Source organism: Bison bison, unplaced genomic scaffold (assembly GCF_000754665.1).
Source record: "Bison bison bison isolate TAMUID 2011002044 unplaced genomic scaffold, Bison_UMD1.0 scf7180017864116, whole genome shotgun sequence".
Taxonomy (NCBI): domain Eukaryota; kingdom Metazoa; phylum Chordata; class Mammalia; order Artiodactyla; family Bovidae; genus Bison; species Bison bison.
Genome location: NW_011494688.1, coordinates 106,518 through 133,063, shown reverse-complemented (window position 1 = coordinate 133,063; position 26,546 = coordinate 106,518). Strand labels below are relative to the sequence as shown.

General features: G+C 42.5%; 1 protein-coding gene across 10 annotated transcripts in view; it reads left to right on the top strand.

Moving 5' to 3' along the window:
- FAM13C (family with sequence similarity 13, member C) overlaps positions 1-26,546 on the top strand; it is a 262,431-nt gene that overhangs the window by 218,608 nt on the left and 17,277 nt on the right. For all 10 annotated transcript variants that reach the window (XM_010839377.1, XM_010839379.1, XM_010839380.1 and 7 more), the window contains 3 exons: positions 1,534-1,618; positions 17,230-17,440; positions 19,047-19,185. In XM_010839377.1, coding sequence (XP_010837679.1) covers positions 1,534-1,618; positions 17,230-17,440; positions 19,047-19,185 — 435 coding nt within the window. The remainder of the gene's footprint in view (positions 1-1,533; positions 1,619-17,229; positions 17,441-19,046; positions 19,186-26,546) is intronic.

Here is a 26,546-nt window from a genome sequence, read left to right as displayed (position 1 = left end):
AGTAGGGTGTTGGTGTGGGGGGATGCGGATAAAGGGACTGCGGGGGGGATGAGCGTGTGTATGTAGGGGTGTATATAAAGTAGGGTGTTGGTGTGGGGGATGGGGATAAAGGGACTGCGGGGGGGATGAGCGTGTGTATGTAGGGGTGTATATAAAGTAGGGTGTTGGTGTGGGGGGATGGGGATAAAGGGACTGCGGGGGGGATGAGCGTGTGTATGGGTGGAGGTGGGATATGTAGTTGTAAACTACGTGTGGAGTAGAGTGTGAAGGTGGAGACTTGGGCATGAGGGTGTGGAGGAGGCGGGTGAAGGTGTGTATAGGGTAGGGAGCCGGAGTATGTGTATAATAGAGTGCAAGGGTATACATAGGACCGGGGTGTGTGTCTGGAGTAGGAAGTGGCATTATGAGGGTGTGTGGGGACTAAGTTATATGTAGGAGGTCGGAGCATGTGTGTGTGTGTGTGTGTGTGCGCGTGTATGTGTTGGGTCATAATGAGAGGGGGAACCCGTGGCTCTACTCCAGGTAGCACCCTCTGCCACCCACCGACCTCTGCTGGGAACCTGGTGGGCGGAAGACCCTGGTGGGTGGAGGAGCTCTGAGGCCGTTGCAGGGAAGAGGGCCCAGTCAGGGACTCAGCGTGACTCACTTTCACCTGCTGGGGGACCGGGTTTGCCCAGCATCTGCATCATGGCAGGATATGTGCGTCAGTCTGTATGACTTTGCTCTTATTAGGAAACACGGGAGGAATTTAAAATGAGAAGTGAAGCTGGGGATGGGGGAGGTTGGCCGGGAGTTACAAACGATGAATCGCTTCACCCTCAGCAGTGGGGTCAGACTAAGGGACCAGGGTCATCATCTCCATCCATCCCTGCCCTCTGTTCTGACAGCAGGCGGCCGTAGCCATTCCATGGGAGAAAAGTAACTTGAGAAGTCACATGTGCACTCGCACACATAGACCCTGCCCCCCAGACACAGGCACACAGCCCACATGCAGATGCAGAAAAGGGAGCCCCGAAGCACTTCCCAGCTGCCAGGCAGCCTCTGCAGCAGTAACTGTTTGTGCACTGCGGGCTGCTGCGGGCTTTGCAGGGAAGGGATGCTGGCTTTTATGAATGGTAGCCGGGGAGGGGCTAATGTCATCCGCTCCTGATGTCAGCACCGTGAATGAAACACTTGGAAAGCGTAAAGGCTCAGGCACCCGGGAAGCAGATACCTTCTCAGATTGGCCCTCTGGGTGCAGCGTCTCTTGCTGATGAAATCACCAGTCCCATGTGTCACAGATAATCAATATACATTAGATTTATATAAAACAGAAACTGAGACTGCCTGTGGAGTAACGCGCCTCTGCTTCTGGCACAGCCAGTTCTGCCCGAGACCCCTTTCTGGCCGGGTGCTGGGGAAGGAAGCTGCAGACCCAGCATTGCGTTAGCATCTAACTGAGCCAGCCCGATGTTCTGCTTCTGCTGGCAGAATTCCTTGCTGAAGCTCCAAGCCGTGGAAACTGATCTGTGCTCTGCCTTTTTGACACACCAGGAAGAAGCTACGCAGGTGCACGGAGTCAAGGACCCAGCCCCAGTGTCCACCCAGAGTGTAGCTGCCGAAGGGGCAGGGGCCGCAGGTAAGAGGCTGGGCTCGGGGTCCTCATCTGCGCTCTCAGGGTAGTTTCACCCCTTGCTGCTTCCCCTGAACCTGGCTCCTGTGGGAAGCAGTGCCTGGTACACTGGGGAAATGACAGGGAGCAGGGGGAGTTAAGACGTGCTGGAATCTAGATCTTTCTTTCTAGCTGGGGACCAGAGTCCCCAGAGATGGTGTCAGGTGAAAAGGCACCCATCATAAGTCTTCATTTTCCTATTTGGAGTCCTGTGATACACACGTGGTTTGTTTATATCAGTGGTAAATAATCTGGGCTGTGTTGAGACTCTCAATATTTTTGAGGGGCGAGGGGAGTTTTAACATTGCTTGTTAGGTGATCCATCAACCCTGGGAAGGTGGAGGTGAATGATGTGGCTTCTTCTAATCCTATAGTGTCTTGTTGTGTCTCATTTTTTTTTTTTAGTATTATTTTTTGTTTTGAAAAGTCTCAAACTTGAGTCTCATTTGTCCGTTAGTTTCTCTGGTTTTAATCTCACAGGTAGTAGGTTGGCTAGCAAGCAAAAGGTGAACAGATGCTCCCAGGAAGACTTCAGTGGGAAAGAAATAGTAAATTTACATGAGTAGAAATGACAGCACAGCATATCTTTTATAACACCAGTGGGTCAGAGGTTTGCAGACTGGTTTCTGCTTGGATGGTAGAAATAGGGTTTAGGTGAGCTTGCTTCATGAGATGTCCTTTATCTCTAGGAATGGAAGGAAAACATTTACAAAGGTAATGTATTTCAGTACCATTAGCAATAGTGCATCGAAGACCTTACTGTTTAAATCGACCCACGTGGTCTAAGTTGGCAAAACAGTCATCTTCAGTGTTTAAATATGTATTAGTGGCTAATAATAGTAGTAGTAGTAGCCACTATTATTGTTGAAGACTTTCTATGCCCAAGCACTGTTGTAAACTTCATAGTTATTGATTTAAACCCTTAAACCTGTGAAATAATACTATTCATAGTAAGGACACTGAGGCCTAGTGTGACCCTACTTGTAAGTGATAAATTATTTCCCTGTGTATGTAGGTGGCCAATTGGTTGTCTTGTTATGTGGTGAGCTCCTCAGCTCTGTTAGCCATTGTGTTTGGATGAGATGCAAGTAAAATTGGTCAAGAGCCAGTGCTGAGCCAATTAGGGATTTGAGTCAAATGATTAGACAATGCCCTTCTTCTTCCACCAACCTCCTATTCCACTCTCTGTAAACAAGCAACATAGAAACACAGAAAGAAGTCCCAAGTCAAATACAAGTTAATTTTTGAATTATCTGATGTTCACAAGTATCTGATAAGGACCGTTCAATATAATATTTGTTGCATGTTGGATATGTGTATGTGTGTGTGTTTGTGTGTATATAATATATATATTTTATCGTGACTTGTGTACACACACAATGTATCTTATTTTTCCCAAAGGTTGGTAGTAGTTTTATATTTTCTCACTCTTGATGGAGAGGATTTTGAATCAACTTATTAATACATTCTTTATTAAATAAAGATATGTACCCTGATTGGCTCAGTCAGTAAAGAATCTATCTGCAATGCAGGAGACCAGGGTTCGATCCCTAGGTCGGGAAGCTCCCCTGGAGTAAGAAATGGCAACCCACCCCAGTATTCTTGCCTGGAAAATCCCATGGACAGAGGATTATAGTGGCGGGCTATAGTCCATGGGGTCCCAAGAGCCAGAAAGGACTTAATGACTAAACCACAACCCCTGCATTTATGTGGAGATCGCCCATATAAAGGAGCCATCAACATATTCCGTCTTAGGTGTCAAATAACAGGAACGGGCAGAAGCTTCCTTACAGAGGAGCCTTGTGGGCTGGACGTTGGATTTTCTAAAATGTAGGTGAATCTGAGATATTCCAGTCCTTCCAAGAGAGTGTATGAAACAGAAAAGTTCCACTCTGTGTGTTGGTGTGTGTGTGTGTGTGTGTGTGTGTGTGTTTACTTGTGGGTGCATATACACACACTGGGCAGGGACAGCTCCTGCAAGTTTGCAAAGATAAAATCCATCTTGCCATCTTGATGTTTCTGGCCTTTGCAGAGCTTATGAATAAGGAGTCTCGTTTAGCTAAATCGACTGCGTGGGAATCGATGCAGGGAAGGTGAAGTCCCAGCCACTGTATTGGACTGTGGCACATGCTTCTCTCTAATTTTATTTTTTTAAAAATCCCTTTGATACAATCTAGAAATCGCTTACTAGGTGTTTTCAGGGAAGTAAGGAGTCTCTTGATGTGGTAAGAATGTTGCCAAAGTGATGAGCATTTGAAAGAGGCTTTCACAGTTCAATTTATGGGGTGGTTTGGTCTCACTGGCTTCCAAGACACACTCTTATAGGAAGGCTATACATATTCTAGTCCACGTGTCACTCAGAAGGGAGAAGTTGATGTTCATGTTAGATCAGCAGTTCTTCACTCTGGGCCTATGACTGGGTTTCTGGAGTGATCTCTGAACTCCTGGAAACTGTAGCGTGCATGCCTAAAGCCCCGATGATAGTGTTATAGCATCGATGAGCACATTTGCCATAAGTCTATCAAAGATTATGGAAACTTAAATAATATTTTTCTCTTAAAGTCTAGAATCTAGCCCTGAGCCTTAGATGTCTACAAATATTGGATTAGTAATAGTTGATGTTAATATTTGGTATAACAAGGACAAAATCCAGCAAGTGATTTTTATAGAAATATCTGGATGTAATAGGCAACTAATTAACCTTTCAAATCAAACATTCACAAATATAAATCGTTGTGATTTATATTGGTTTCAGTCTTGAAATTTGATTTAAGGCATGACTTAGGTTGTTTATTTATTTTAAACATCAAAGTTAAATTTATATACTTTTTTGGCTGCACCACGTGGCTTGTGGGATTTTATTTCCCCGACCAGGGGTTGCTTGGGCCCTCAGCAGTGAGAGCGTGGAGTCCTAATCCATGGGCCTCCAGACAATTCCCTAAAGTTGTTTAACATTTACAGAGGGCTATCTGAAATGATAGTCTGAACAAAATTTTGTATTCTTTGTGTCTTTGACCTTAAATCAAAATATTGAGTTTTAACTCAAATTTACAGAATACAAAGATTCATCTCATCCAGCAAAATATCTGAGATGCTCCCTGTTCTAGAAATACAATTACAAACTGCACTTGCAGCAAGAGCAGATTTTATGACACCCTGAAGGGGCACTGTGTTCTGGAGAGTGTTAGTGAACCTTCCCGCACATCACAGTTACCAGGAAAGCTTTTATACCTGGGGTTTCTCAGTCTTCATCACTAGACACTAGGGTTCGAAGTCCTAGAGTCTTTATATTTCATTAACGTTTTCAAGTCCTGGAAGCCACTATTTAAGTGGGCAGTATCTTAAATTATGAGAGTGAAAAGGTCAGGTTCTCTTAGATTCTCTTTGACTTAGTTTCATCAACAGGAAGAAGCTTACAGACCACATGGATTTGCAGGGTCTGTGAGCAGTTGGCTCAGTGTGTTTACTTCAGGAGGAGAAAGGTGCTCAAGCTGGAGCTCGAGATGGGCAGGATGGGGACAGATCTGAGGGAGGTAACGGTTTAGAAAAAAGTGACAGAGTGGTTGCCAGCTTCAGGGCAGCGCCAGGGCTGTGCAGAGGGTCACCGACTGCCCCAGTTTTAGCACTAAAAGTCCCACGTGCTGGGGGACCCTCAGTTCCGGGCAATCCAGGACAGTTGGTCACCCTGCCTGTGCGCTGCAAACTGCATAATGTGAGATGGAAAGCCACATGGTACTAAGGCCCAAAATCCCTCTAACTGAATCAACAGCCTCTTAACAGTTGAAGCAGACATTTCCACTGGACATTAAAAAGCTCCTGTTCTGGTGGTATTGATTGGAAAATGGAATGAGGATTGTCTTTTCAGCTTCTCATCATTTTCAACATGTGTAGAAGGACCGTTTGGCATTGTTCCACATGACTACGTATAGTAATGCCTGTTCTGTTTGAGCACAGGTGATGGAGTTTTTAGTATAAGCTATCACTGGAGACTTATTACTAGAAGTAATAGTTGCAGGGACATCCCTGGTGGTCTAGTGGTTAAGCTTCCATGCTTTCACTGCAAGAGACACAGGTTTGATCCCTGCTTGAGGAACTAAGATCTTGCATGCTTGGCCAAAAAGAAATTCCAAAGCAATACATAATTAACTATTTTATTCTAAAATCTTGATTTTCAAGTTGACATTTTCATTTGGCTAAGAACCTTGTTGCTAATGTTGATTATTAGACAATGCTCATGTCGTATATCTAGGTGCTGCTTCTGCTGCTGGGTGCTCAGTCGTATCCAACTCTTTGTGACCCCATAGACTGTGGCCTGCCAGGCTCCTTTGTCCATAGAATTTTCCAGGCAAGAATACTGGAGTTGGTTGACATTTCTTATTCCAGGGGGGTCTTCCCAGCACAAAGACTGAACCTGCATCTCTGGTGTCTCCTGCATTGGCAGGCAGATTCTTGACCACTGCGCCACCTGGGAAACCCATATCTGGGTACAGTCTGTAATTATTCCCAAAAGAATCCTGCATGGTCTGCAGGTTTCTTCCTAATGTTGGAGTTGAAATGGGGCAGAGTCAAAGAGAACCTGACCTTCTCTGTCATATTTCAAGACACTGTCTATTTGATTAGACATTCTCACTTGGCAGGGCTTATTAAATGTACAGTTGTCTGGGCTGTCCACCATAAGATACAAAATAAAGTGTAGAGATGAGGCCTGAAAATCTCCATGTTTGCCAAGCTCCTGTTGATGATTCTGATGTTCAGGGAGAGTCGGGAACACTTTGTGGAACTCAGTATTCCTGCAAGGGTGCCATGGAAGTTGTTATTGCTGCAGGTGAAGTTTATAATTGGATTTCAGGAACAGGGAGCACCTCAGGTCTCCCACGAGGTGGGTCTGATTATCCACATAATGTTCCATCCTATCTGGCAGCAGCCCCCAGAAATAGTCTTTGAAAGTCAGTATGAGGGAGTCTTCAAGACCTCAACCTCAGAAGTGCCCAGAACTCCTAATATCTTTCAGAAACTTCATACACTGAGTTTGTGTTTGTGTGTTATTTCTAAATCCTTCTTGAACCTTTTCATGTTTTTTAGTGTGTAGCACTGATGTGCTCTAACTAGAAAGCGGCAATCACTGTAGAGAGTCGTTCTTCATCTTCTTATTCTAAGCTGGGTCCTTTAAAACAGTGGTTTTCACCCCCCTCCCACACTCTGACCCCTGCCTTTGGGACATTCAGCAACATCTGGGGATATTGTTTTGGTGTCATAGCTGGAGTGTGCATGCCACTGGCATCTACTGGGTAGAGTCCAGAGGTCCTGCTGAACATCTTCAATGTATAAGACAAGCCACGACCCCAGCACTGCCCCAGCAAATTGTCATCTGGTCCAAAATGTCAAGAGTGCCAGAGTTTAGAAGCTCTGCTTTGAAGGTCTTTAAATGAATAATATCAACCTCAGCTAACAATGACCTCTTCTTTTGCACCAGGCATTGTTGCATGAATTTTCTTACTTTATCGCCACAACCACCTAGGGAGGCATTATTATCCCCAGATGAAAGATGAGGAAATAAACTTGGAGACTGAATATAACTCGTAGACGGTCCCACAGCAGTGAGTGGTAGCGGGTGCTGGGAGGAAAGGGGAGGAGTGGGGAAATTTCCCCAATCAGACTCCATGGTCTGAGTGTTTCACATGATGCCATGCTACCTAAATATAAAGTCCACATAGTTCTAATATTCTTAAATTTGAAGTTGAGCCCAAAGGCAGCCTAGGTACACACTGAATAACGAATATGCTTTAAAGTCATTTTTAAAGTACATCCCTGACTGTTTTGCTAGAATAAAAGCATCTAGATTTGTAGTTGATTAACCACTGCAGCCCCTCTGTTCCTATGGTCATTTCAGCGCCTCTGATCTTAACCATCTCTGGACCTCCTTGCCTTTCTCAAGTGTATTTACCTGACCCACATAGTGTTTTCCAGATTAAATGAAATAGTAGAATTTTATTTGTGCATATGGGCACAGGTACTATACTTTTGCCAAATGATACTATCGGGGGAAATTAGGCAAAGTGTACAAGGGATATGTCTACAATTTCTCACAACTACCCATGAAACTATGATGACCTAAATAAAAAAAGAATTAATACCTAAAAATATAGGCAGTGGGAGAGTTTCATCAACTATTCAAAAAATAATTATGGTTGTTGGATTGCTTTCCATACTCTTCCTAGAAATGTACATTGTTTTCTTTACCTTTTTGTCATATCTTATAGTCTGTAAAAGCTCCAAAAATCCCATTTTCTACCAAACTAACAGTTTACTGCTGATCATCTGTTAAGCGTAGACAGGTTAGCTTTGCCCACTGGCCCACACTGAGGGTCATCTACCACTGTGGACCTTCCTCCTGGTTTGTGAGCTTCTTCTGTGGTTCCTTTGCATTTTACTCTTTGAAAAATACTAACATCATCTGCAAACTCAGACTCACGACTCTATTTTTGCTTCTATGTTGGTTTTGAGATATGAAAAAGATTAATTCAGGATCCCTCAGCAAGGATTAGTACTGACATGCCTCTCATAAAGACACTAGTTCAACCCTGTTCTTTGGGGCCTATTAGTAAGTGAATTTTTTATCCATTACAAAACATTTAGCCCAATCATCATTTGGTTTTGTTTTTAAATAACTTTTGATATGAACACCATGCCATAGACTTCTTGAAAGCCCAAATGGATTATATTCATTGGCTCTGTCTTGCTCAGAAACATAGCTCTTCGTAGAACTTGATATGCTTGTTGGGTAATCTTGGACAGGTTATTTGACCTCTGTGCCTCAGCTTCCTTTTCTTTGAAAAGGGGAAAAGGATACTATCTACCTCTTAGGATTGTTATGAGGATGACATAGCATAATACATATCAGGTTTTTAGCATATCACCCGTGGTAAATGCTCAATAAATGTCAGTGATCATTATTTAAAAAGCTGGCCATTCAGAGCTTATATCGCCTTCCCTCCAGTTGATAATGCTTGCATTTGTCTTTAAATGTCTGCTTTATTATAATTGCTGATGACTTGCAAGGTGTGAAAATGACATTTAGCACTGTTTATTCCCTGGGTCCTCTCTCGAGTCCTGCATTTGATTGACATTGTACTAGTTCCCTTAAGCAAAAGGTATTTATGACAGCATTGGTACTGCTAAGTCACTTCAGTCATGTCCGATTCTGTGCGACCCCATAGACGGCAGTCCACCAGGCTCCCCCCTCCCTGGGATTCTCCAGGCAAGAACACTAGAGTGGGTTGCCATTTCCTTCTCCCATGACAGCATTAATCTGTCATAAATACCTTTTGCTTAAGGGAATCAAGAGCTGATGGTTGAATAATTACCTCTTATTAAAGTTGAAACTACATTCATTACCATAAAATCTATCCTGTGCTACACCTATGACATAACTTGGCTAGAAAAGATCTTTACTGTTAATGAATTTTCTCTGATGCTTTTATCACCATCTTCATAGTCTCTGAAACAGGGAGCTTCACAATAATCCTTGTTTTTCAAATAAAGCATTTTTAAAAATGATCTCAAAACTCGTAGATGACAATATAATTATCTGATAACCATTTCTATAACTGCCTTATAAATAAAAATCCCACAGCCTGAACCATCAGGTAATTATTTTTAAAAAATATTAAGTTCAATTTTAAAGTCAGGCCAAGAACTGTGGTGATTGTATGTTTTTGTCCCATTTATCCTCACTATACTGTTTACAGAGAATCTGAGTTTTGAAGAGGCTCATCTGGCCAAGGACATAATAACTCTGAACAAATGGCATCTCAGACCAAGCTTAGGACTCTGACTGCAGAGCCTAGACTTTTAATCAGTGCGCTTATACATGTGTTAGGTTTTTAAGTAATAGATTTTATTTTTAAGAGGTTTTAGGTTTATAGAAAATTGAGCATACAGTACAGAGAGTTGTCATATGCCCCTTTCCCCCTGCACATCATTTCTCATATGTTATAGTCATTTTAAAAGCCTCCTTCCTGCTTGTTCATTCTTTCATGCTTCTGAAGAATAGTCTGGAAGAGATCAGACAGTTTGCCTAGATGGTCAGTGTCTGACAGTGCTCTGAACAACCCCCAAACCCAAGGTGGACAACCTCTTCTGTCTGTTCCAGTTCCCTAGAATCATACTTTTCTGTGTCTCTGTGGAGGAACTGCAGGTACAACTTTTTTGACTTAATTTTTCATAACTGACATTGAATGAGCCAGTGAAGATACAGTCTGCTTTGAAGGTTGGAATTTCTTCCTGTAGTCTTCCTGTTTGCCTTGTATATAATTTCCTTTTGCTTTTCAAAGCACATCGGCTCATTAATTAAAATCTTCTTTTGAAAATGGGTCTTGCTGCCTTAACTGCAGATTTTTATCTGCTGTCGCATTGAGGTGTTCAGTTGTGCAGGAATCAGCTAGAAGATGCGGACAGTTGTCTAGGCTGAGAAATGATCAGCATTCCAGCACCCAGCTTTCTCCATGTACCAGGAGGATGCTTCTGAATCTTGGATACTCACAGGTGTTATTTGCTCTTTCTCCTCCCCGCTCCCCTGCCCCCACAGCTTAGCTGAGCACTTGGCTCCACTTTTGTGACACATGGAAGGGAAAAGATGTTTTCAGAGATTAGACCCTGTTCATCAGCCATTTCCCTTGATTATTTCTCAGTGGTTCTTTGACAGTATGCATATAGGTGACGAAGTTAAATCTTGAATAATCAGAAGAAAGTGAAAACATTCATTGAGTCCCTTGGTTAGACTTGTCTAGAAGGTCATTTCTTCTTTTCTCCCCAAACTGTATATTTGGTTTGGTGTTGTATAGAAGCTGCTTCCAAAAATATGAATGATCCCTGCCTCAGGTGCTCTCCAGAACGACGCAAAGTATGGACTTCTTCTGTTTCTCAACATGACAGAGATCCGGCAGTCTGACCTTGTCCTCAGCATGGGCCCTGCTGCTGTAGCCCGCAGCACAGTTCTGAGTTCGGGCAGAAGTCACTAACATCCAAAGACCTCAGGCTGCCTCAGGCTAGACGTTTACTTCCACTGCAGAGTAAACTCAGCCCTTGTCGCCCTGCCTGCCTGCCTTCTCACCCGCCCCGGCTGAGTCGTGTCCGAGTCTTTGCAACCCTGTGGCTGGACTATAGCCCACAGGCTCCTCTGTCCATGGGATTTCCCAGACAAGAATACTAGAGTGGTTGTCATTTCCTTTTCCAGAGATAGTGTCTTCGGTTTTCTTCTTTTTCTTCCTCCACAGCTTTCTGGCTGCTCCTTTTTCTCAGGTACTACCTTACGGCTTTGTCTTCCTGTGTCTCCATTCAGTCTAGTTGGGGTACTTTCCTTTGCTAAGCCAGTTACCATGTGCAATGAAAGCATATTTAAGATATTTATTGAAATTCATCTAGACATTTAAATTTGTTGAATATTACTCTAATACCAAAAATTTGGGTGAGTTCAAAGTGTTTATACCTCCCAAAATGATACCGTAAACAACACATTAGCAGAATGACAGTGTGTTCTTCCTTTGCTTGGGCCTTTGTTGGTACTACCTTTTTTAAACTGGAGGTCATGTAGTCCTCATTTTTTACCATTTAAACAGTGAAAATACTTGAAAAGAACTATAAAAGTGTCTTATCAGGGTGCAGGTAAGTTATAGGATTTCTAAAGTAATTGGTGACAGTACCCTGAAGATTTATGTACTTCAGCGTTAAGTGTACTTGGCAAAAAGTGTTGCATATGTTAGGTATAATAGCAGTCACTCAAGAAAACAATATTCCAGAATTGTCTTTCTATAATTCTCTAGGAAACAGGAGTGATAGTATTAAATTTATCTTAAGAACTACTAAAAAACCTAAAATGTGGGTTACTATTTACTGATGGAAAATTTTTTTAATTAATTTTTAATTGGAGTATATTTGCTTTCATCTCCTGGCTATTATAAACAGTGCTGCAATGAACATTGGGGTGTATTCTTCTTTTCAGTTTTAACTGATGGAAATTTAACTAGGAAGTTGCAACCAAAAATGCAGAGGCAAGGAATAAATTTAGATCTGAGCTGAGGCTTCTTGATCAATGTAATTTTCTGGTTTTCAGGAAGGATTTTGGAATTTCTCATTGCTCAGCTGATGGAGTGCCCAAATCTACTGGTGGTTCATTGGAATTAAAGTCAGTAATTGGCTCCTTCAAAATAAAAATGATGCTCACTACCCCGCCCCCTACTCCAGAAGCACGGTGTAAATGGTGAAGTGCATACTGAGGTCAGACCCAGTTAGAATATGTCTCCTGAGAGCCTCCCTGTGTGTGTATAGGGCCTGCTGGCCACCTCCCCCTGGATGATCGAAAGTGCCTCCTAACTCAGCGCATCCAGAACCAAACTCATTTCCCCTTTGGCTCACCTCTTCAGTTTCCTAACTAGGTCAAAGATACCGTTGTAAATACCACCACCAACTGTCATGTATGAGTTCTATGTCATTGATGAGTTATTATGCCCCCTTCCCTGGGCACTATACAAAGCACTTGAGGGTCCTTATGTTTTTAAAAATCCTAACATTTGTGAGGTAGACACTGATGTCATTTTCACTTGAAAAAGATGGGGAAGCTGAGATTGAGAAGGATTGAATAATGTATCCCAAGTCACACATCTGCCAAAGAATCGACTTGATCTAGGTGTTTCTGAAACTGTAGCCAATGTTTTTAGCCTTGATGGCGAACTGCCCCTTGGGATCTGCAGGGTGCTTGCCTTGGAGCCCAGCCTTGCTTTCACCATGATAAATTCCTCACCCCTGTAAGCTCCCTGATGTTTCCAGTGACTGTCTACAGAAGCTGGCACATAAAATCCTGCTGGGAGTGCCAACCTTGTGCCATTTGGTAGCTTATCAGCTTCATTCATCCAGAATGTATCTTCATCTGTCCTTACTTTTACCCAACCATCCTCACCTTAGAAATACTGCTTCCCTCTCAGTGGTCTCTGAGCAGATAAGCTCATCTGTTTCCCTAGTCTTAGTTCTTGGGATGACTTCAAGCTCTCAGTGTATTTAGCCATTTAAATTCAACACATTCTGTAACTGAATCCATTATGTATCCATCAGAAGTTTTGAGTTTGTTTCTTGGTTGTGTTTTGGTGGCCCTTTTTGTGATGAGGCTGGCCAAGAACTCTGATGCTTGAGCCTCACTAGAATCGTGTACATGTTTCTGGCTTATTTAGTTTTTAACAGCACTGAAGGCTGATGTTTGGCATTTTGCGATGTATCTCAGTGTTACATATGGGCCCACGAGGATGGGCAAACCCAGAAGCACAAATTAACGAATCCACAAGTCTAGGTCTAATTTGTGACTCAGATCTCAGCAGTCCGTCTCAAGTGGGTACAGACAGGGATTTATTTAAATCTTAAATCACTTTATTTATTTACTTTATAATTAAAATTTTTATTGAAGTATAGTTGATTTACATTTGAATCACTTAAGAATTCACATTGGAGAAATATATTTTTAAAATCTGATTCATGTAACAGCTGTAAATAGCATCTGTTCCTGCCTGGGGTTGCAGCCACCTCAGAAATGGGCTCTGGTCTTCACACCTGATGATAATGACTTGTCTCCATTGTGGCCCCTCCTGCTCAGAGAGCAGGCTGCCAGGAATTCTCCCTGGCCTGCAGGGTCAGAGACATGGAGTCTTCTGCCTCAGGCATTGGTCAGAGTCCCTGACCCCGACTGGAGTCATACCACCTTCCCTCCTGAATGTAAAATGAAGATCACAGTACTGCCAGCCTCGTGTGGTTATTTTGAAGATTAAATCCTTGCAGAAACTCTAACTGGAAGTTTGAGGACATAGTGAGTCACTGCATAACTATTAGATATGATTATTATTCTTATTTACACATAAGAAGTGGCAGGAGGTACAATGTGTCGAGGATGTGCTGGCTCTCATTTCCCACATTAACCCTGTAAGGACTCTGTGGAACTGGTGCTCAGTAAGAGAGGATCATATTCAAATTCCTTATTTTGATAATTGTTAAAAAATGATGGTTCTCAGGGTTAACCACATTTAGCAGTTTCTTTGCCTCATGTCAATGTTTTGCCAAATATGCTATTCAAAGGATGCATGGGTGAACAGTGTTTTAATAGGAATTTATTTTAATGTGTATTAGTTGAAGAAATGTAACTAGCATGTCAAATTCATGATTTCTTGGCCCTCATTGCCTAAGATGAAGCTGATATTTTTAAAAAATTTATAGATTGTAATTAAGATTATATATAATATATAATCATATATAATGAGGGAGAGGGATAAATTAGGAATTTAGGAGTATATATATAGTATTTTATATACAGTATTATGTACATAATACTGTATATAAAATAAACATCAAGGACCTACTGTATAACACAGGGAACTGTACTCAATATTTCATAATAAACTGTATGGGAAAGAATCTGAAAAAGAATAATTGAATCACTGCTATACACCTGAAACTAACATAACCTTTTAAATCAACTATATTTCAGTAAAAAAGAAATTAAGATTATATGTATAACATAAACATATATACACACATAAATATATACATATATATTAAAAATAGGTTTATGTGGATATGGCAAGCATTTTGTGGGGGGTACAGTTTTTTTTCTTTTCATCCTCACTTAGTCTTGAGAGGTGCCCACTGTTATTCTCCCCATTTTACAGATGAAGAAACTGAGGTTTTTAAATGTTCACTTTTTTCTGAAGTGCCTCTTAACAGGTGGAGGACCTGGGATTCAAACTCACAATCTTTCTTCTCTCTTGTTCTGTTTGTGGGGGTTGTTTCTTACTTCCCTTCTCAGGTATCCTTTTTTTCCCCAAATTTTTATATTAACTTTTATTGTTTTTTTTTCTTCCTATACAATTAAGATGTATTCATTACAGAAATTTTAGAATACGCAAGGAAAAAAATTATTGAGCTAATGCACATAATGTTGAGATTATGTGCATTTTAAGTGTCAGTAATACACTATTGTTAAGTATAGGTGTGATGTCGTACAACGGATCTCCTTTGACTTTTCTATCACAGCCCTGTCAGATGATCTAAACAAGGATGTGGAGAGAAATCAGTGAACACACTGGAGCTCCACCAGAAAGTATGAGCGCCCCACACTCCTGGTTCCCAGACCCTCCCTCTGAACCATACTGCATCACAGCGTGGACCTTGGCGAGCTGCCCCTTCCTTTGGAAAGCATGTTCCCGGGGTCCCATCAGAAGCCACTCAATTTTAATATTGCCGTAAGCTTCTCCCTGTTGGGGAGCCGGGTCTGCAAGTGGAGGCCTGGGCTGTGTTCCCAGGATGGCGGCAATGCTGGTTGGCACTAAAGTGACCCTGGGTTCTTCTGAGCAAGGAGCTCAATACCCTGTCTCCAATAGGCTTGTGTGCACAGGTTCAATTAAGATGCTTCTCAACTTAGATGCTTAGACAGAGAGCTCAGGTGCTACCCGATCACCAGTTTCTGACTGTCGCTTTTCAGCTGGTCACATTGGGATCTTTCGGGCCCACCACCTCCTTCAGTGGTGATCTGCGGGGAAGAGAGGTTGTGATGTTAATAGCACAAAAAATGCCACAAAAAACAGATGCCGCTTATATGGAGATTTACAGTTACAATTGCAGCACAGTTCAAAGCAAGCCATTCACAGTGGCCTGTGGTTCTCCGAAGTCACGTCTTAGGTCTCAGTGAGTTTCAGAGGCTGAGCTCTTTGTTCACCCCCACGTTAGTCATATGCCTAGGACCTCAAGTGCCCCCATTCATTGTAAAGCACCACCAAGAGGCTCCTGGCCTCTTAGTTTTTACCCTGGCCCCACAGCTGAGCTAAAGGCAGAGATCCTTTCCATTGCAGCAAAAGATGTGCTGGTCCCAGGTACTTGATAAAGATCTTTCTCTTCCTCATCGTTAATACCAAATGATACTACCCAGAAATAGGTAACATGAATAAAATGAATTTCTTCTTAGTCTAACGGTTTAAGAAGAGGGTTTGGTGAGGTACTCAGACACTCTTTGGTGGATGTCGAAGGTCATTGTAGTATATGCTGTCATCCATGTTACTCCTAGGGGCTCCCTCCAAATGGCAGTGTTTTCTGGCTAAATTATTCTTAGCAAGGGTGTTGCCTGTGGTGAGTTGTGTTAGTCACACTGCCTGTGGGCCTGGCTTTGGCATTCATCCGACTCCAACTTCTCCCCAGCCCTCACCCCATCCATTTCTGACCAGCCTCAGGCACTGACAAGTGCTGTTGGCAAGCCTCAGAGGCCCCACAGGAGGCATTGTCCACCCGCCCAGCCTACAGCCAAACAGAGGAGAAGCTGCCTGAAACATACAAGGACCTAATCCAACCTTTGTTGCACAAAGCAAATTGCATTTCAAGCTCTAGAGAACATGAGCCATTCATTCTAAAGCTGGCTAAGATTCATCCAGTACTAAATTGTGATAAACGTTTGTTTTGGAAAAGTGAATTGTCGGTGTTTTCAGATTCACTTATTCACCCAGAAAGGCTGTGTTTTTCCTCTTTCTTTAGGAAAGTCAGAATAGGAGAACGCCTCGGGTTGTTCTAACCTGTTTGCTGGGCAAAATCGAGAAGGCTCTGGCATGTTTTTGAGTAGCTCTGTACAGCACCTTAGGATGGAAGACTTAACTCGGCCCCCCGTTCCCCATCCCCCATCCCCCTCCCCTCACCTGGGTAGCGTGGGGGTGCCCTCCCTCTCTGGACTGACCCTGGTCGGGGAGATAAAGAGCTTATTTAAAAGGGGAATGATCACAAAATTCAGGCAGAGAGATTGCCTCACCCAGGAGAGGGTTTAGAGCAGGTTTTATTTTTGGTTTTTGTCCCAAATAAAATGGTATGTCAAATTTTAGAGAAGGACCAGAATCACTTCTAATCTCACCATGCTTTGTGGTTGCTATGTAGCTTCTCTGATCATTTAGTGTGTTTATTTGTACACAGAAATGGGTACCATCTTGAGCTGAAATGTGTGGTTTTCTCATTAGCATATTCTGAGCATCATTTCATGTACATAAGCAGAGTTCTCCATCATGTTTAAGGAGTGCTGAGTAATTTTCTGTCTGGGGACTCTGCACCCCTCTCTTCTTGTTTTGTTTTCTCTTTTCTCTTCCTCCCCTCTGGCTTCTCTGCCTTCCTTCGCTGGCAGTTGTTATAACTGTTCTCCCTCATCTTTTGCTCCAGTTCCATGTAATTGTTTTCTCTTTTTCACTCTAACATCTTATAATATACTCTCTGACATATGCAAATAATATGAAATAAAGAGAGGATTTTTGTAGTTTTGGGCTATGCTGATGCTGTAATTTGGACTGAAATAATCTGTGTTTCCATTTTTGGTGTGTGTTGGCCTTGTAATATTTTCTGTCCAGGTTCTGTGAGAACAAGCATGACAGTATTTTGAAAGGCCTTCATATCCCCAAAGGAAGAGATGACAAAAAGGCGACACATTACAGTGAATGTTGATGATCTTTGTTTAGGAACATGACAGTCTCAAGCCCTCTGTGGCTTCTGAGATGCGATGATTTATCTTATTTCCTCAGACCCTGCGCCTGTGCACAGAGATGGGCAGAATGAGGCAGACAGCACGCCAGAAGACATGCAGTCTGTTGAGACTAGCAGGCTGCTCTATCACATCACCGATGGCGACAACCCGCTGCTGTCACCACGATGCTCCATCTTCAGCCAAAGCCAGAGATTCAACTTGGACCCCGAATCAGCCCCTTCTCCACCCAGCACTCAGCAGTTTATGATGTAAAAAAATCTTGTTCTTATCTTCACTTCATACAGTTTTTAAATACTGCATTTATAAACTACAGTAAAGTGTGTGTCCAAAATAGAGCAAGCATGCCTACCAAAAGCAGCTGCGGGCCCTGAACCATACATGGCAAAAAATCAGTGTGCTTTCAAGTTAAGAATGCCGTTTGAAGCTTTTTTGTGTCAGAAGGAAATGGTCTGAAGACACAAGCTGCCCTATGGCTCACATGTTTGAATGTTTTTTATGAAATGACCAGAATCCTAAGAAATGTGCATATGTAAATACCAGAAATGCCATTCTTGGTGAGCTCACTAAAGTATTATTTCTGTGTCCAGGAGTGGCCTCAATGGATGGATTGTGGCAATGCTTGGCAAGTCGTTCATCTCAATTTCTTCTTAGATTCTTGAAAAGTGGTAGCTTATAATAGCTCCCCCTCAAAGAAAAAAGTGAAACTATGTGTGTTTTTTTTAAGTTCCATTAGTAGTTTTGATGCATAGTTAAAATGAGTCTTCCCTTGACTAAATGTATGTGCTGGGATTCCTACATTCTCTTTAATACCTCCTGCTGTCACTCATGAATTTATCCAGACCTTGTTCCATGGACTGTCTACTGATGAACTTGAGGGAATTAGTGAATTATTACTATTTTAAAGTATGTTAGGTGAGAAAATAAACATATTTTCTAGAGAGGGAATCTATTTCTTTTATGATTCATAAAGGCTCTATTACATCAAGAAAACTACTCATCTGAATCCTTTTTGAAAATATTGTTAGTCTGGGCTCAATCCCTGATGACTCAGATGTAAAGAATCCACCTGCCAACGCAGGAGATGTAAGTTTGATCCCCGAATCAGGAAGATCCCCTGGAAAAGGAAACGGCAATCCACTCCAGTATTCTTGCCTGGAAAATCCCATGGACAGAGGAGCCTGAATGGGGTACAGTCCTTGGGGCTGCAAAGGACTGAGCACAAGCATGCATGCATGCCATTTATTGAGGATAACGCTGTCTCATTAGTCTGAAGTTGGCGTCCTCCAAGATTTATGAAATGCATTTCCTAGACTAATACTCTGACCTTTGTAGACAAAAGTCCTTGATAACATTTGCCTATAACAGAGTTCTGTGAATCAGGGGTCTCCAATACCCAGCAGATGCTACCATAGAAGCCTCATCAAATGAGGAACTGGCCTCTGAACTCTGATAATCCAGAAAGCTGGGTTTGTAGACAAGCAGCAGTGTTTACTGGAAGACCATTGTTTTGTTCTTTTAATTTGTTTTTTAATTGGAAGAATATTGCTTTACAATATTGTATTAATTTCCGCTGTATAACAAGGTGAACCAGCCATAATCGTTTTAAGTTATATCTTTTAAAAAACATTTTCTTGGAGTATAGTTGATTTACAAAGTTGTGTTAGTTTCAGATGTACAGTAAAGTGAGTCAGTTATACATACACGTGTATCCACTCTTTTTAGATTCTTTTCCCATATAGGCCATTATACAGTATTAAGTAGGATTCCCTATGCTGTACAGCAGGACCGTATTAGTTATCTGTTTTATACGCGATAGTGTTCTTAATGACTCTCTCCCTCCCTGGATCGTTCCAGGCTCCGCAGTTCTTCCCGGTGCAGCTGTGTTGATGGCAAGGAGCCCCAGACCATTACCCAGCTCACCAAGCACATCCAGAGCCTCAAGCGGAAAATTAGGAAATTTGAAGAAAAATTTGAACAAGAAAAGAAGTACCGGGTAAGGCCCCTGTGATTTGAAATGAGTGGACTGTGTCAGAGGTGTATGGGCTTTTCTGTCCTTCCTTTTTGAGTACATCTCTGTGCCTGGGGACAGCTCGGTTCCCCTCGGCCAGCCCAGGACTCATCATAAGTGGAGTCCCTTCTGGGTCTGTCAACTGATCTCTGCTAAGATGATTTCTAGCAACAAATTGAAACTCTTATTTACAAACTGATTTAATTATTGATTTCTCTTTTTTGTTTTTTTTTCTTGAGGAACCTTACTATCAATCCCAGGACTTAAATTTGGAAAGATTTTGAATTATGGTTTTATTTGTTCTTTAACTTTTTCTCATTTGCGTTTGGGGTAAGAAAGCAGATCCAACATGGAGTCATTTGCATTTTGATAAGAACCTATTAGGGCTTCCCTGGTAGCTCAACTGGTAAAGAATCTGCCTGCAATGCAGGAGACTCTGGTTTGATTTCTGGGTCAGAAAGATCCCCTGGAGAAGGGATGAGCTACCCACTCCAGTATTCTTAGGCATACCTGGTGGCTCAGATGGTAAAGAACGCTCCTGCCATGCGGGAGACCTGGGTTCGATCTCTGGGTTGGGAAAATCCTCTGGAGAAGGGCATGGCAACCCATTCCAGTATTCTTGCCTGGAGAATCCCATGGATAGAGGAACCTGGTGGGCTACAGTTCATAGGGTCATAAAGAGCTGGACATGCTGAGTGACTAACCACAGCACAACCCAAGAACCTATTAAGGGCACAAAGGATGGAATCTCTAATTGTGGAACAGAATGAGGGAGAGTTTTCTTTGACAATAAAGTACTTTCTGGTTGATGGATGAGCACCTATCAAGTGATGTCTATTCAGGCCACTCTTAAGGACAAACCCTGATCTCATCCTTTCTCTTAGAGAGACACCAGCCAAACAACAGAATAGGAAAGACTAGAGATCTCTTCAAGAAAATTAGAGATACTAAGGGAACATTTCATGCAAAGATGGGCTTGATATAGGAGAGAAATGGTATGGACCTAACAGAAGCAGAAGATATTAAGAAGAGGTGGCAAGAATACACAGAAGAACTGTACAAAAAAGATCTTCCTGACCTAGATAATCATGATGGTGAGATCACTCACCTAGAGCCAGACATCCTAAGAATGTGAAGTCAAGTGGGCCTTAGAAAGCATCACTATGAGCAAAGCTAGTGGAGGTGATGGAATTCCAGTTGAGCTATTTCAAATCCTGAAAGGTGATGCTGTGAAAGTGCTGCACTCAATATGCCAGCAAATTTGGAAAACTCAGCAGTGGCCACAGGACTGGAAAAGGTCAGTTTTCATTCCAATCCCAAAGAAGGGTAATGCCAAATAATGCTCAAACTACCACACAATTGCACTCATCTTACATGTTAGTGAAGTAATGCTCAAAATTCTCCAAGCAAGGCTTCAGCAATACGTGAACCGTGAACTTCCGGATGTTCAAGCTGGTTTTAGAAAAGGCAGAGGAACCAGAGATCAAATTACCAACATCCACTGGATCATTGAAAAAGCAAGAGAGTTCCAGAAAAACATCTATTTCTGCTTAACTGACTATGCCAAAGCCTTTGACTGTGTGGATCACAATAAACTGTGGAAAATTCTGAAAGAGATGGGAATACCAGACCACCTGACCTGCCTCTTGAGAAACCTATATGCAGGTCAGGAAGCAAGAGTTAGAACTGGACATGGAACAACAGACTGGTTCCAAATAGGAAAGGGAGTACGTCAAGTCTGTGTATTGTCACTCTGCTTATTTAACTTATATGCAGAGTGCATCATGAGAAACGCTGGGCTGGAAGAAGCACAAGCTGGAATCAAGATTGCCGGGAGAAATATCAATAACTTCAGATATGCAGATGACAGCACCCTCATGGCAGAAAGTGAAGAGGAACTAAAAAGTCTCTTGATGAAAGTGGAAGAGGAGAGTGAAAAAGTTGGCTTAAAGCTCAACATTCAGAAAATGAAGATCATGGCATCTGGTCCCATCACTTCATGGGAAATAGATGGGGAAACAGTGGAAACATGTCAGACTTTCTTTTTTTGGGCTCCAAAATCACTGCAGATGGTGACTGAAGCCATGAAATTAAAAGATGCTTACTCCTTGGAAGAAAAGTTATGACCAACCTAGATAGCATATTTAAAAGCAGAGACATTACTTTGCCAACAAAGGTTCGTCTAGTCAAGGCTATGGTTTTTCCTGTGGTCATGTATGGATGTGAGAGTTGGACTGTGAAGAAAGCTGAGTGCTGAAGAATTGATGCTTTTGAACTGTGATGTTGGAGAAGACTCTTGAGAGTCCCTTGGACTGCAAGGAGATCCAACCAGTCCATTTTGAAGCCCTGGTATCAGCCCTGGGATTTCTTTGGAAGGAATGATGCTAAAGCTGAAACTCCAGTACTTTGGCCACCTCATGCGAAGAGTTGACTCATTGGAAAAGACTCTGACGCTGGGAGGGATTGGGGGCAGGAGGAGAAGGGGACGACAGAGGATGAAATGGCTGGATGGCATCACCGACTCGATGGACGTGAGTCTGAGTGAACTCTGGGAGTTGGTGATGGACAGGGAGGCCTGGCGTGCTGCGATTCATGGGGTCGCAAAGAGTCGGACACGACTGAGCGACTGAACTGAACTGAACTGACAGTGTTGCAACTATGAACTTTTCTTACATAAGAAGCGATAGAGCTAAGTGTCCTGATATCCCAATGCTGTTTTATTTATTGTCTGTAGTGGTGATCATGGCCTAGAGAAAAATTGTATCCATGTAGAATTGCACAAAGATATTGGGTTTTTGGCAAAGGGCCCAGAACAGCTTATTAGAATAAAAGAGAAGAGGGGATAAGGTCTCATACATCTTAAAATATTTAAAGGCTCACTGGGCAGTTGGTCCAGAGGCAATCTGCTGGTTCCTGAGGTGTGGGTAAGTTCTCGGGAGGGAGCTAAGAATAATATTTCTTTGTCCTATTCTTCCTGTCCTGTGTTTCCCACAGTGGCTGCAAATTGACTAAAAGAGGGGTTATAAGGAGTAAATTTTAGCTTTGCAAAATGGATGGAAAAGAAAAATCAGATTATCTTTCAAGACAACTTCAGTCAGGGTGCTGAAGACTCTTCTCTTCCTTGAGGTCAGGCAGCCACAGCTGCTGATGGTCTTTCATGTAGTAAGAGGGTGCTGTGCACATTGTAAGTACAGGCTTTATTTCACAGATAAGGAACAGGAGGCCCAGAAAGGACTTACAGCCTTTTTAAGGTAGTTATGTTCTAGCACCTCAGGCTTGGGGTGGTTAAAGATGAGTCGCTTTTACAATGTAAGAGTGGAATAAAATTCTTAAAGTGTCCGCATTTTGAAAACTTCAGATACCCTGAGAGGAGCTGATTTTCCTTGTCTGCTGCTGGAGTGTTGCTGGATCTGCAATGCCCTCGTACTAGAAACTGTAGCAAAGCAGCTAGGGCCTCCATCCCCAGGGGCCTGTTATAGTTCTTACCTGGCAGTTCTTGAATCAGACTGATCTGGATTTGAATCCAAGCACAGCCACTTATGAACTCTGTGACCTGGGTCTTGTTACTTTATGTTCCTGAGTCTCATTCTATCCATCTGAACAGTGGAGTTAATAGTGACTTCTTAGGTTTGTATTAAATGAGGGAGTCCATATGTATTGTTTCTTACAGTTTTAGCACCAGGGAAGTAAGTGGTCCTAGATATTACTAACTTTTTCATCTGTTTGAGTGATACTTGAACAGGCTATCCCATGGCAACCTCTGCCTTGTTGAAGAATAAAGGAAAATTATAGACCTTAATTTTCCACTAGATTTTTCTGCCTGCAGCTACAGACTCTAGATTGTGGAGAGTCTGTATATATAACAGGTCACCCGGCAGTTGGCTATTTTAGAAAAGAATTTCGCCTGGCACCTCCTGCCTTTGTCTGGAGAAACTTTAGGGCCAAAGCAGACACTTGCCTACACATTTAAACATGCAGATTGATGGATTTGGGGGCAGTGAAAGAAGTCTTCATGGTCACGACTTCTCTGTGTGTGAAAGTCTTTGATGTAATCAGACCTTCAGTGTCTCAGGAAACAGGGCTTCCCCGCACCCTTCCTGTCTGGATGCCAGGCTGTGGTTAGAGGTTTGACATGTCACTGGACTTGAATTGGTTGCTGTCTGTATGGCTTTCCTTCCTGGCAGCCTGACTGTGGAATTAATAGCACCTGCTGCTAATTTTTGAATCCAAGTTCCTGCTGACCCTCCATGCTAGTCTGATGCCCTGATACAATGTACATCCTTCCTGCGGTGTTGAATACAACTATTTCACTTCCTGTCCAGAGCTGTGTTTATTTCCTATACTTTTACAGTTTACATTTAACTATTGTTAGACTCATGGACCTAGAAAAAACCTGTTTCAGCCAGATGTCCACTTTCAATAGAATTAGAGAATGTTAGAATTAGAAAGGATTTGTTAGTTTTCTCTTGTTTGACCACTGAAGAAACTGAGGCTCAGAGAAGGGAAGTAACTTCTCTGGGTTCACACAGCAAAGAATTAATCACAACTAAGACAGTAACATGGGTCCTTTCGTTCCTGATCTGTAAATCTTTGTAAGATGTCTTTTGAATTGTCTTTGCATGTGTGTGTGCTAAGTCACTTCACTCACGTCCAACTCTTTGTGATGCTCTGAACTGTAGCCTGCTAGGCTTCTCTGTCCATGGCATTCTCCAGGCAAGAATATTGGAGTGAGTTACCATGCCCTTCTCCAAAGGATCTTCCCGACCTGGGGACTGAACCCAACCTCTTAGCTCTCCTGCATAAATAGGCGGGTTCTTTACCACTGGCATGTTTGGCAAATCACAAGTCTGGTCCAGCCGCACCCTCAGTTATGTGACTCAGGAGCCCCATTTAAATCGCATTGAACAACATCTGCACTAAGGTTGTGGTATATGGCCCTTGGGGCCTATTAAACTGAAATATTTCAGCCCAGAAGTTAGAAGGCTTGAAGATCCACAGCTTGTGTGTGAAAACTTTCCATGTGGTAGGAGAGCTGCCATCCTTCTCAGCTTGATTTAACCTTTTTTGAAAGCTCTTCCAGGAGTAGGGGAATACAAAATTCATTTCAGAAAATGATTTTAGGCTTTCAGATATTTTGTCAGAAAATTTGGCCTTAAATTCCTACTAAGTCCTGTTTGCAGTACTGTAGGTTTACTTCTTTGGTGGTCCTTGGCTTAGGGTCCTAGATTTTTGTTTTTAACAGTATTTCGAAAAGAGTGCATTAACTGTGTGGAGCATATCCAGTGAAAAAGGTGTGTTCCAGAGAACAGGATGTGTTTTCAGATCCATGTGGAGATTTCTGTGAGGATTTTGAGAAACCAAGTGTAAAATATTGACTGTTCACATAACCAGACTGTTACGCACAGCCAGAGTACTCCACATTGTATCAGGGGGTCGTTCTAGCAGACCGTGGGTAGGACCAGGAGCAGCCGTTGGAGGTGTGTCCCTGTGTCGCTGTCCGTGGTCCTGAAACCAGGGCTTCCCTCCTGGAAACCAGAGTCTCCCTTCTGGGCTCCTGTAGGGGAAAAAATCACTGGACTTCCATGAAGGCGGGGGGAGGGGAATCTTCCTCAGTGTTATTTTACATCTTGATTTTAAACTTTATGGATTTTGCATCTCTATAGAAGTGACAGAACCATGTTTTGTGTTTCACAATTAAAACATCTAATCCCGTGTACATTTGATGATCCTCTTACACGAGTACTGTTTCTTTCTTCAGACTTGAGAGGAACACGGTCTTCTCCCCATGTCTCTCTGTCTCACCAACACCTTGCTGATGTTACATGGATTTAATAGATTCTTAATCACAGCAGAGCCGCCAGTCTTGTCACTAGCATTGCACACATTTCTGGCTATTATGACAGTGTTTATGATGTCTTCTTGAGCATGCCTATATAGCTCTTTGTATTAATATATCCCCAGTTCAAATTAACCACTCATTTTCTTGAGCCTGTGTTTATTTTACCAGAGTGGGTATATTTGCTGTTCTTCTCTCCTGGTTTCTCTTTTCTATAGAAAATTCACTTTTATACTCTGAAAAGAAATCCAGAACTCAAGATAAATGATTTGTATGAATAGAGTCATATTCTTCTAAAATTAAAGCTATATTCTTATTGCCACATCCAAGTGTGATTAGTTACTAGTGAGGACATACTATCCTAGTATGGTATCCGAGTAAAGATAGCAATAATACTATTTTAAATTCTAGCTAACACACTGATAGTGTTTAGCATGTGCCTGGGACTTTTTTCATGCATATTCATCATGTTTCAGACTCATCATGTTTCATGCATATTCACTGATTTATCCCTAATAGAAACCTTATGAAAAAGATGCTATTAAATCCTCATTTGATAGATGAAATTGGAGCATGGGGAGGCTAAATAATTTGCCCAAGTCCACACTCATATGGTTAATCTTTACTTTAATGCTACTCCATCTGGATAGTAAGTCTATAAACAGTGAGGAGTTGAAATCTGAGGATGAGGATTCTTCCATAAATACTGACTTCTCAGACTTACAAAGTTTTAGAGATCCTGGGGTCTCCTTTCTTCAGCTTGGAGCTTGTGACTGGTAGGAGCTAAAGCTTCCAGTTTGTAGTATTCCCTAGACAGGTGTGGTCATAAACCATGAACAGAGGCAAGGCAATGGCACCCCACTCCAGTACTCTTGCCTGGAAAATCCCATGGACGGAGGAGCCTGGAAGGCTGCAGTCCTTGGGGTCGCTGAGGGCCGGACACAACTGAGTGACTTCACTTTCACTTTTCACTTTCATGCATTGGAGGAGGAAATGGCGACCCACTTCAGTGTTCTTGCCTGGAGAATCCCAGGGACAGGAGAGCTTGGTGGGTTGCCGTCTGTGGGGTGGCACAGAGTCAGACACGACTGAAGTGACTTAGCAGCAGCAGCAGCAGCAGCAGCAGCCCTCTAAGTTGATATAAAGAATGACCTGGCCGTGGGGTGTCAGGTGTGGGTAGCCCACAAGGTGATTGAGAGGTAGACTTTATGGGGCACTGGCATGGTGAGGACTATGTAAAAATGCTGGGTGACCAGGCATGTTTAGAAACAAGGTTCATGGCAAGGATGAAAGAGTGGAGGAAGTCAGGAATGTTTGCTCTGCTTCTCAGATGCAACTTCATCTGCTGGAGATAGCTTGCCTGAAGTTCTCTCCCAGCTTTATATATGTTCCTGAACTATCTTTGTGTGCTTCAGCTGCTTAACATTTGTTTTTTTGTTTTTTTTCCTTTTCTCTCTTTTTTTTCCCTCCCTCCCTCCCTTTCCCTCCTTCTACCCCCATTTCCCCCTCC